The sequence below is a fragment of the Diachasmimorpha longicaudata genome, chromosome 5 (assembly GCF_034640455.1).
Source record: "Diachasmimorpha longicaudata isolate KC_UGA_2023 chromosome 5, iyDiaLong2, whole genome shotgun sequence".
Taxonomy (NCBI): Eukaryota; Metazoa; Arthropoda; class Insecta; order Hymenoptera; family Braconidae; genus Diachasmimorpha; species Diachasmimorpha longicaudata.
In genome coordinates, this window is record NC_087229.1 from 2,829,018 (window position 1) to 2,840,134 (window position 11,117).

An 11,117-nucleotide genomic window follows, 5' to 3' on the forward strand; every position below is an offset into this window, starting at 1 on the left:
TAATGTTCATTCATGTTTTATGGCTAATTAGATTATTAGGACATTGTGCATCAAGGGTGGACGTCCTGACTTTCCACCCGAGGACGTGAAGTACTACTTTCCATGCGTGTGTGTAGAAAATATAAATTTTCTCCTGACCTGCAAACATTCTTCTCCCAATATAAACAATAATCCGCTCATTAGAGCATTATCATGAAGCTCAATTATCCCGGTTTAATTATACAGTTTTTTCAATTACTCATCTGTAGAAAGTTGCCCAGAACTTTAGTCAATAAGTCGCGAAAAGTTGACATTGGACGTTTTACCACCACTGAATTAATGATGAGAGAGGAGAACGGATTACGAGAATAAGGAAGACCGCGATGGGGATTCCATAAATACACAGGCGAGGATGTGGAATAAATCAGAACAGTGAGGTGTTCGGTTTGGTTTGAGTTCAATAAAGAAGTCAAATCGAAAGTTATCCCCTCTTGAGCCCTGGTCCTTTTCAACTTTACCAATAGGAAAGTTCCACGAGGGGTTGTAGTTACGCGGAAATTTCACTGTTCACTGAAGATTGGAAAAGTTGAGGATGTGTAGCAGATAAATTTAAAATGGATATTTGCATTAAGGTCAGTGAACCTAGAATTGTAAATACTACTTTATACAATATTATTTGATTATTTTTTTTTATAAAAAGAAAGCACATATGGAATGCTTTATCCTGAGATGCTTTACCATAAAAGAACACATGTAAGACGGGAAATTTATACAGCGTTCCCCATTTTGTGATGGTACCGGAAATTGTTGGATAGGTTTTTAAATTAGGTAGGGAAGGAACCAGGATTATTCTCGATGTAATTTTACAAGAAAATTTTACTGAAGAAATGGATTGTCTACACCGGGTTTGAAGCGAAAAATAATTTGAAAAATAATTTGATATATGGTTTTTTTAACAGACACGACATGTTAAAGGTAGTACAGAAAATAGGGCGATTCCATAGAAAATCGTTCAACTGTGTGACGTTATATTTTCGATTGTTCTCAGTTTTGAATGTTTCAACATCTCCTTGAATATGACCTTGGATAAAATTTAAGGAAAAGGGATCCGCTGCAAAATTTCCCTCTTATAGTGACCAATTAATTATTTACAAATTTCACTTTCTATTGCATAGTTTTCCACTTTTCAAATCAATAAAAGTGGACTGTGAAAATGGCGAAAGTAATTTTTTAAACAACAATTTCCAACTTTATAAAGAAAAATTAGCTTAATTCTGTTGCTGACAACCGACATCAAACTTGGAAAATTGGAAAATAATGAATGTTACTTGTTTGCGTTGCTAGATTTCTTTGTTTCTATGTTATTTCATGTTATGTTCTCCATGAATCTTAACATTAAATCTACAAAGCGCAGACTAAAACTGAATTGTTAAAAAAGAGAATAAAACGTTGAAAAAATATTTGTTTTATTACGAGTTCTATTCTTTATGTTATAGCATTAGTATTCATTGCATTTATAAATAAAACCAAATTTCAGTGGAGAAAAATTGTTAAATAAAATATTTCTATTTTCTCAACTCAACGAATTGCAGAAGAAATAGATTCCCTCGTTGAGTACGTAACTTATCGCCTTTAACGTTGTATCCTCGACGAACGTGTCGGTCTTCGTAGTGTCAAGTCCAACATCTGTTGCCGAGGGCGTTGTTTAAATAAACTATGAAGTTTAACGGCTGTGTAGAGTCGAGGATTTTTTTCTAATATCAATAAGATATTTCTCACCCCTCTCCGGAGCTCCATTGAATTTTATTAATTACTGACTGTAATTTACATCGAAGCGCATCTAAATTTAAAATATCAAACTTAATTGAATACTATTTATGAGACATTTCAGTTTAATATCAGTCACTTCTGAGTGGAAACCTTCACACTTTCAGGGCGTTAATGACAGCGCAGCCTTCAAGGAGTTAGGCCACGACAAAAGTGTTTATTGGCTGGGCAAAGTTCATATCACAACAACCTATATTTTCCTCTTGAAACGCACATGTTATATCGATATATTTTTAAAACAGTGCGATGTTATCGAAGAATCGATGGAGTAATTTGAATTATCGACGCAGCCCTCCCCACTATCCAATATTTACTGTTTAATTTTAGACTATGACTTCTCCAATAAAGGGAGACACTATTCCTATGAAAATAGAAGATTTATTCGACTAAAAACTCGCTACAAAACTCATTTCCATAATGTACAACCTTATAATTACTATTATAATCTTAATTGAGTCTTTGGAGTCATCCAAATCGCCTAGGAATTAAACGACAGGTATAACAAGAGTTCATTTTCTTCATCTCTTCTCGCAGATGAAAATAAATGAAAGGAAAAAAGTACAAAGTCAACTATTGAAGATTATTTTGTAACCATAATTCGAGAATTCAGTTAAAATGTATCGAAACCTTTTCTCTAAAGACTTTCATTTGTAATGAAAAAAGTCTTTTCATCTTCTTCGAAATTAACTTTTTTTTTCTTTTGTTCTTTGTACCTCAAGCGACTGTACGAATAAATGTCACAAGTTAAATGTCATAAAATAGCCTGAATTTTTCCTTTAAAATCGCTCCTTCTCAAGATATTGACAAAATAACGTTCGTAAAAATTTAGACCTCTACTTTGACCTGGTCCTACCATCCACCATGATGATGATGGGCTTTGTAATGAATGGCCACAGGAACAGGATAGGGTTTGGGCACATGAACAGGAACAGCCACGTGGACAGGATAGGGTTTGTCCACTGGAACCAGTTTCTCTACGTGAACGGGATAAGGTTTGAGGACGTGAACAGGTACAGGTCGATCGACATGCACTGGTACCTGAATATACTTCTCCACAGGTACGGGATAAGGCCTGTCAACATGAACGACTTTTTCGACATGCACTGGGTAGGGTTTAGGAACAGAAACTGCCACGGGAACCGCCACTGGCCGATCAACTGGCACTGGATACGGTCTGTCAACGGGATAGGGAACCGCCACTGGTTTCGTAACAGTCTGAACAACTGGAACGGCGACTGGAACCGGCTGGGGGACTCCCACGGGCACCGGCTGGGGGACTGGAACCGGGTGTGGCACAGGAACAGCAGCTGTTGATAAGCAGACATGAAGAGCAATTGATCAATAATCGACTGTACTTGGTTGGAGGCTAGGGTCTACTCGGTCTCACCATGTGGTCATTCATTAATAGTTAAATGCATGTTTGACGGATTGTCTTTCACTTGACTTGCAACATTCACGTGTAAGATTCGTTATTTATTGATGGATATTCATTTGGTCGTATTCAACTCTGGCATTCATTAATAGTTTACGAATCTCGTTTGCAGTGATTGAATCATTCTATCACTGTAGGATAAAAAAATGTGGAGATAGTTGAAACAAATGTTCAAGTAATTCATGCAACGATGAAAAAGTCTCATAGAATCATTTGGTGAATTCACTAAATAATTCTATCGATTTTCTATTGAACTTTCCATTAATTGTTGGTAGATTCTATTTGAATAGTCGATAAAAAATATATTTTTTCAATTCGCCTGGCTCAACTCAATCTCAACTTACGGATAGGATGAGCTACAGGATGTAAATGAGGAAATAGGATGTGATCCTGATGGTCTTGAGGAATCTGATGTTGATGCAGACCATCCTGAGGCACAAGATGATGCTGCTCCTGCGGTATCAAGTGATGGTGATGTTGCTCTTGAGGAATCCACTGCTGATGGTCCTGAGGTAATAGATGTTGATTATCCGGCACAGGATGTTCATGAACCGGATGTGGTTCTGATGGAGGTCCATAGACGTGGGAGGGCTCCTGTGGTAATCCATAGCTCAGTCGCAGAACTCCATTATCCTGTCTCCTAGTTGCTTTGCTCCCTTTTATCTCCTTCTTTACCTTGGAATCTACTCTGATTGCTGATGTCAACACCAGCACTGACGCCACAACCTTCACATGAAATAATGAACACTTGTCGTTATCAATCAAAAATTATTCGAATGAAGTAAATTAATTGAAATTTGAAAATTCAGATTTGCTACAATGTACCACAAGTATCTTCATTATCCTCGACTTTTGAAACAGTCACCTTGGCAGCTCAACACATACTGAACCCACTGGTGACCCCCATAAGTATTTATAGGACATCAGGTGGCCGCATCGAACAATGGTCGATTTCGATGGAATCGATAGCTCACTCCAATAGTACTCATTACATTTTCGTTCAGGATCTAGGAACTTTCGTTTTTTCTAATCTTGGGTGCCAGCCAGATCCAGCCAGTCTTCCTCAATTGATGCGATAAGCCATCTTACATATTGATTACCAAACTAGTTATAAGAATGCGATCGTAATCAGAGTTTTTGCAATTTAATTAAAGGAGAAAGAAAGTTTTTCATTGTCAAGTGAGTAGATGGAATATTCAAGTGGGGAACGGGGAGAAATCAGTCGGGGTATTTGCATTGATCGCTCGATTTTGATAAGAATCTACGGATAGTCTTCGATTGTGCGAGATTTTTCTTTGCATTAGTATAATTAAACGCGAAACGAAGTGACTGAACTTATTTTTGCAATCCCCTTCGAAGAAATAACGTTATTACGAGGAAGATATTTTTTAGAGAATAATTGGAAACGCAGATCTCTTGTTATAAATAAATTTATGAAACAATTAGTTCTTTGCGAGTGCAACAACGAATTCTTCAACCGAATCTTCACATTTTCCAATTTATGAGTTGAAATTATGAGTGATTTTAAGATTTTTCAAAAACGACCCTGAAGATTCTCATTATTTTTTCAAACCCATATGATGGATAATCGATAAAACAAGTAACAAGTCTGTGAAGTGAATATACATTTAATAGATTTTTCTATTCACATTTGTCTTGTTACTATAGCCAGCTGTGCAAGTGTAAGTCCACATGAATGATTATGCAGACACGTTGGGCGTCACAGAGCAATGAATAATTAATATCACGTTGCTGCCATAGAACAGTTGCAACGAGTAGTAGGAGGAAGAGTGTTAGAAAATGAAAGTTAGGAAAGTCCAGGTGAATTCTATAGGCGACGCTACACGGAAATAAATTGTATTGTGTCCCCGATTTAGTGAAAAAAGGGAGAGACAAAGAGAGAAGAAAAAAATACTGGAATCAGTGTAGAAATGGAAATGGGAGGTCGTTCCCCCTTTTTGCAGTTCGATTTGAATTTCGTCTTCACTGAGAGATGGCCATTATTGTGATGACTTTGCCGGGAAGCTAATCATTCGAAAAGGAAACAGTAATAATTTTATAAATCCTATTTATTTCGTACAATCCAAGTCCCGGAATGCGGATCAAAAACCTCTTCTAAATTCTCGTCAGAAGTATATTTAATCGGCAGAAGTATATATTTTATAAGCACGATAACTACAAATTTTAATTTAATTATTTCGGAAGAATTGATGAACATTTATGTGGCTGCACGTCTTAGATTTTCTTATAATTTTTCCTCATCCGGAGATTTGTATTTGGGCGTCTTCCAAACTCATAAAAGTGAAAATCACTGCAGAAAAATATCGTTTATGCCTAGTATCATGGGGGTTTTACTCGTACAAAGTTGGTAATCGATATGGAAACGAGGACTTGCCAACTGCATGAGTAAAAAAGCCCATGGCTCTCCTCCTGAAACATTCTATCTAAAGCACCAATTTTATCGCATTCCTCATTCTTCTTTTATAAAGCGATGACACTGCTTTACTGCTCATTTTTATTCATTGTTCGCTCTACTCCATTCTCCCATGTCATTTCCCTCTTCTCGGTTATCACAAATTCAAATTTCTTCGCACGAAAAATAAAATTCGGTCAGAACAATCGAATCCGATTGAATTGTATTTTTGAAAAAAATCTATCTCAATAATATTTCAATATATTTATGTGCAAACTGTGATGCATCTGTATCTACGCAGTCGATCGTTATCTGTAATAGCGAGTTTTTGTCTTCATGACATTATGACTTGATCTGTGTGAAACAACTTGTGGGGTGTGAAAAACCAGTACATGAATAAGAAGTTATTCGATAAGATGTTCTGAACTTATTGATTATTCCCTCCATCTATAATCTTCAATGATTCATTGGTCTATGTGACCACTCGGTAGTTTATGCATTTCGATCAATGAAATTTGTGTTGCAAAAAGGTAGTGATTTACACCGTTCGAATGTGCTTATAAAAAATTAATGGTCTCATAGATTTTCCACTAGTGTGATTGAAATATTTCTAGGATTTCCTTGCATGACTTCATCGCATTGTCACAATCGGTTTATGGAGAATTGACTCAGTTATTTTGATATGATAATTATGTTGCGACAGGAGAATTATTTTCACCGGAAGCTCAACGACGGTTGATGCATAATTAAAATGTGGGTAAGTAGATCGAACGATTAATTATGCGGAGGCGAAGATGCTCGATATCCTGAAATGAAGGACAATTTTTATTTCATTCAGTGAGAGTAAAAAGTGAGAATCGACGATTGTTTTGAGAAAAAAATTACAGCGCAGTCAATTTCGAATTTCGATTATTTCAGTCTCCTCCCAAAATTTGAAGTCTCTTCCTCAATGATACCGTCAATACTCTCGTTCCTATCGTATTTTAACAACTGCCAAGATGCAAATAAAAATGTGATCCGTTCATTTATAGAATAAGAAACTCTCCGGCCGGTAGTGACAGCTTTATGTCATTTTCCTCAACAACTTTTTTATGCTAATTGAAGGTGAATGTCATGAATGTCTTCAAGATAAGACGTTGAACTCTGTTAAGAATTTAAAAGAATGTGGATTAATTCAATCGGAAGTCAGTCTGGTTTCAACGTTACTAGCTATACGAGATCGACAAGTTTACTCACACGGCAGTAAAACCCATAGGTCTACAGACTTTCATCGACCGGAAACTACTGGGGGCAAGTTTTTCCCTTAACGTTGGGAGTGGAATCTGAGGAATCCATATGTGGTGCAAACCTCTCTGAATATAAGAGCGATTTACCAGCGATTAAACATTGACAGTTCCGTGGAATCACTCGACATGAAGGAGCTTTTAGTAAGAGCTCGAGATCTATTAATATCTCTTTGTGTATACAATTAGTAGTGGTGAAGGAAAGCAAATCGGAAAATTGTATTTTAATTCTTTGGTAGATTACTCGTAAAAAAATCAAATTCAGTGAAATTCGTTTGATATTCCCACTCCATCAGCGCACCATTAACATTTGCTTTATTTTGGCTACTAACTGAAGTTAATGCAGAATCATTCGATTAATGTGAAAAATAATTTTTTTTATCAGATATTATCGTTCATGTTGGGCCCGGCCGTCCCATTAGATCCTCGGGATTTAAAATTCAAACGTAGTCTATTTCCACTAGCGTCAGGATGGAGTAGTGTTCCAGTTCCACCGGATTTCGACAGCCTGACGGCATGGCCCGCTGCTGAAGCTCCTTGGAGAACCCTCAGAGCATCTCCAGAATCACTTCAATCCCTTCAACCTCCTCAAGGGTAATTAAACAGCGCCCACATCCTCGCGAATTTCAAGAAAATTTTTTTAATATCATTTCCAGGTGGACTACTCTGGCAGGACCACAACCGCCTCCTCCAGTTGTGATATCTAAACATACGGTAATTGAGAAACCCGTGGCAGTGCCCAGAGCTGTCATTGTTGAGAGGCGTATACCTATTCAAGTGGAAAAATTGATTCCATATCCTGTGGACAGGATTGTTAATAAGCCTGTCCCTGTTGCCATACCTCATGTAAGTTAACATTGCTCGTTAATTCAATAATTTAAAGTAGCTCTACCTTCACTGTGAATTAAAATATTGTTGATGAGTGACGAGAAGAATAAAAAACGCAATTAGACTTAGGATATTAGTGTTGTTCGCAAATTAACTATCGTTTGGATTTTTTAAAGAAAAAAGTTTAAAAATTAGGACTTGACAGTAAAAACCAGAGAAGGCGTAACTTTTTGCATACTCCATTAGTCCCAAAATTAAGAATCTTAGGGCGGTATTTTAACGAATGCGAATTAACTCCACGTTAAAATTTTCTTTCGTCACCAGAGATTTCTCAGAGATTTTCCAGTAATTTTCCTGAAGATTTCTGAGAAATCTCACGCAGATAAAAAATTTTCTACGCAAAATATGAAGAAGTTTTGCATAGAATGAGGTAAATATTATTATTATTCATGATTCTTTGGGTTCGGTTTTAGCCGGTTCCTTATCCGGTGGATCGACCTGTCCAAGTCCCGGTGCGTCAGACAGTGGCAGTTCCCATTCAACAACCCTACGCAGTTCCGGTGACAGTTCGCCAAGGAGTTCCCTATGCTGTCCCCATCCCTGTTATATTGACTTCCCAAGGTCTTATTACTGCTCCAAGCATTAGCCTACCTCCTCCACAAAATGCACAGACTGGTTTATCCCTTCCCCTCTCCGTACTCCCCCCACTAGCAATAAATACAGCTCTGGGTCAAGGTGCACAAGTCCCGCCACCTGAAGTACTCCCGGCCCTGGGCGACCCTGGCCTTGGCCCTGTCATCGACAGCAACCTCCTTCTTCGCCCGCAACCCCAAGGTGACCTTTTGGCCTGGGACCCACCTGCGCCGGCACTTTTGAATGATATTTCCGTGCAGTCACCTCTACTCAAGTGGAAGAGGAGTCATGACGAGAAGAAGGAGGAACAGAAAACAGAAAAAGAATAGTTATTAGCAATTGTAGATGTAATTATCCATAAAAATGTTGTTGCAGTGTGATTGATCAATGTATAGAGCTTCATACGATTTTTCAGTTGTTTTCTGAATAAATATAATGTACTGACTTTTTATAACATTTGAATACGTATTCTGTATTATTTTGTAAATGAACATTGAAAAGTGGGGTGAAATATTTAATCTTTTTGTTTCAATTTTTTTTAAGTTCTCTGGAGGTTGAGAAAACTTTACGAAAAACTAGGATTGTCATTATGAGGGTCATTATGAGGGTTTCATGCCTCATCGTTCCCCAATAAGTGAGTCTCTCTGGCAGTTCTCAGGGGCAATTTTCAATTTTTGTTACATTTTTGTGACTTGTACTTTTTATTATTCTTCGAGTGAACATGAGAAAATTTGAGGATTATAAATACTGGGCCCCATAGGGGGGTATCAAATTATCAAAAATATCAATGTCTTTCAGAAGAAAAGGAGAGATCTTTTAATATATTATGATAAATCAATGATGGACCAGTATACTGTCGTGGAAGGCAGGTCGAACGATGCAAAACCAGTCAACAACTGGATCAGTCCTAATGGACAAATGGTATTTCGATGGCTTTATGGCGACTTGTATTTTCATAAATATCTAGAGAGAGTTGATCTCTTTTTTTGTGGATATCCACAGGGACTGTTTGGAATTCTCCTTTCAGGAAAAATAGATGTAAAGAGGGTGATGGCAGCCATGACAATGTAACTTTTCTTTGCATTACATTTGGGCGTTAAGGGGTTACTGGCAACAAGAATGGACAATCGCCTTTTCCTCAGGCAAAGGTCGGGCGTTATAAAGTCGCGCTCGTCAGAAGATTCTGTAATTGTCTCTTGATATGATATGCGTGGTTGCATTCGTCTAAGCTGTTGAATTTTAAAAACATTCGTTAAACAATACATTTAAAATGAACTTCCCATCTTTCGGACCACTTGGTACCATCTATCCTCACTCGCCGGAATTGACTTTCAGATTCGTAATTGTATTGCGTGCACTAGGTTTGCAGCAGTCTATCCCAAATAAAAAATGTTTCATTACTTTGTCCTTTGATTTTAAATAAATAATGTAACTAGTGACCTCTGGGTACCACAGGTGAAAGCATCACGGGGCATCGCAAAGAGGATAGACCAAAGTAGAGGCTCAGTTCTGGGGGTTTGACTGACGCCAGTTTCTCCACGTTACCGACACGATTTCACCCCCGAGGAGACGGGGCGCCACGAGTCCTACTGGGGTATCTGCATATCGGCCAAGCGGGGGGGGCTCCGTTCGTACTCGTTCAACTGTACAAATGATCAACTGTACACAGAATTTTCAAACGGTGAGAGTACCGTTTGAAAATTCTAAAATTCTAAAAAGCTAGGCTGTACATGTGGACCCAGCGCCACATGTACAGCCTAGCTTTTTCTCTCGGCAGTTGAATTCCTTCACAGTGATGCTCTCGCCGTCTGAAAATTCTGTGTACAGTTGGCCCTCACTTCACCGCCCTGTAATTCGCCAAATTACAGGGCGGTGAAGTGAGGGCCTCAAAAAAAACGGTGCACCCTGGTTGACATGATTCCACCCCTTTCAGTGATCTGAAACAAAGAATTTTGAAAAATTGTCAATCAGTAAAGATGTTCCTACCAAGTAGACCTTAGCCAAAAAAAAAAATCACAAAATGGCGCCGAATTGAAAAAAAAAATTTTTTACCGCCCCTTTTTGACCTTTTGGAATTTTTTAAAAATACTCAAAATTGACATTTTTCAAAATCCAGGGCTCACTAAATAGAGAGGTATATAAAGAAGATTTACACCAAATTACAAACAAATCGGTCGGGTAGAACTTGAGATATCATGACAACCACTTCGAAAAAAGTAGTTTCGCGAAAAACGTGTTTGAAGTTTGAGAAATAACTCCAGTAGAATAACTCAGATAATAATATTTAATACTTACTTTAGAGAAAATAATTCGAATTTTGAAAAATCCTTTTAATGGCATCCTCTTAAAGGTCTAAACTTTCAAAATATGCAAAAAAATCGATTTTTTGGAATTTCTAGACCAGAATACCGCCTTAAGGAGCGGCTCCAACTGCAAAATTTAGTAGCGCTGGTGCATGAGCTACGATGGTGAACATGTCTGTCGGTAAGGCGTTACCAGGGAGGACATGGCTAAATGGACGGGGAGTCTTTGAGCTGGAGGATGCCCAGGTGCAGAGAAAATGTGAAAACTGTGAAATCGGTTTTTAAAATAGTCCCGGAGCCCTAGAAGAAACGCAAAGGGGCTACCCCAAATGACATGCCACTTACTCCGTGGCAACGCCTTACCAACAGGCACGTTCACCATCGTAGTTCATGCGCCACCGCTAAGAAATTTTGCCTTT

General features: G+C 38.0%; 2 protein-coding genes across 2 annotated transcripts; one reads left to right on the forward strand and one right to left on the reverse strand.

The window, feature by feature from the left end:
• Nucleotides 1–598: 598 nt before the first annotated feature.
• On the reverse strand, nt 599–5,281 carry LOC135162162 (zinc finger protein 512B-like). The gene is made up of 3 exons (XM_064120346.1): nt 4,064–5,281; nt 3,583–3,964; nt 599–3,113 (listed from the first exon to the last, which is right to left on the reverse strand). The coding sequence occupies exons 1-3, from the start codon at nt 4,076–4,078 to the stop codon at nt 2,656–2,658; spliced, it is 855 nt and encodes a 284-aa protein (XP_063976416.1). The 5' UTR covers nt 4,079–5,281; the 3' UTR covers nt 599–2,655.
• Nucleotides 5,282–6,079: 798 nt separating this feature from the next.
• Nucleotides 6,080–8,849, forward strand: LOC135162161 (uncharacterized). Its single transcript, XM_064120344.1, has 5 exons — nt 6,080–6,408; nt 6,756–7,078; nt 7,320–7,528; nt 7,591–7,780; nt 8,236–8,849. The coding sequence occupies exons 2-5, from the start codon at nt 7,064–7,066 to the stop codon at nt 8,722–8,724; spliced, it is 903 nt and encodes a 300-aa protein (XP_063976414.1). The 5' UTR covers nt 6,080–6,408; nt 6,756–7,063; the 3' UTR covers nt 8,725–8,849.
• Nucleotides 8,850–11,117: the final 2,268 nt, after the last annotated feature.

Bases quoted from the DNA above. Each gene is read 5' to 3' on its own strand.
- LOC135162161 (XM_064120344.1), top strand. The intron at 7,529-7,590 runs GTAATTAAACAG...TATCATTTCCAG, and splicing joins TCCCTTCAACCTCCTCAAGG to GTGGACTACTCTGGCAGGAC. The intron at 7,781-8,235 runs GTAAGTTAACAT...GTTCGGTTTTAG, and splicing joins TCCCTGTTGCCATACCTCAT to CCGGTTCCTTATCCGGTGGA.
- LOC135162162 (XM_064120346.1), bottom strand. The intron at 3,114-3,582 runs GTAAGTTGAGAT...GCTTATCAACAG, and splicing joins TCCTGTAGCTCATCCTATCC to CTGCTGTTCCTGTGCCACAC.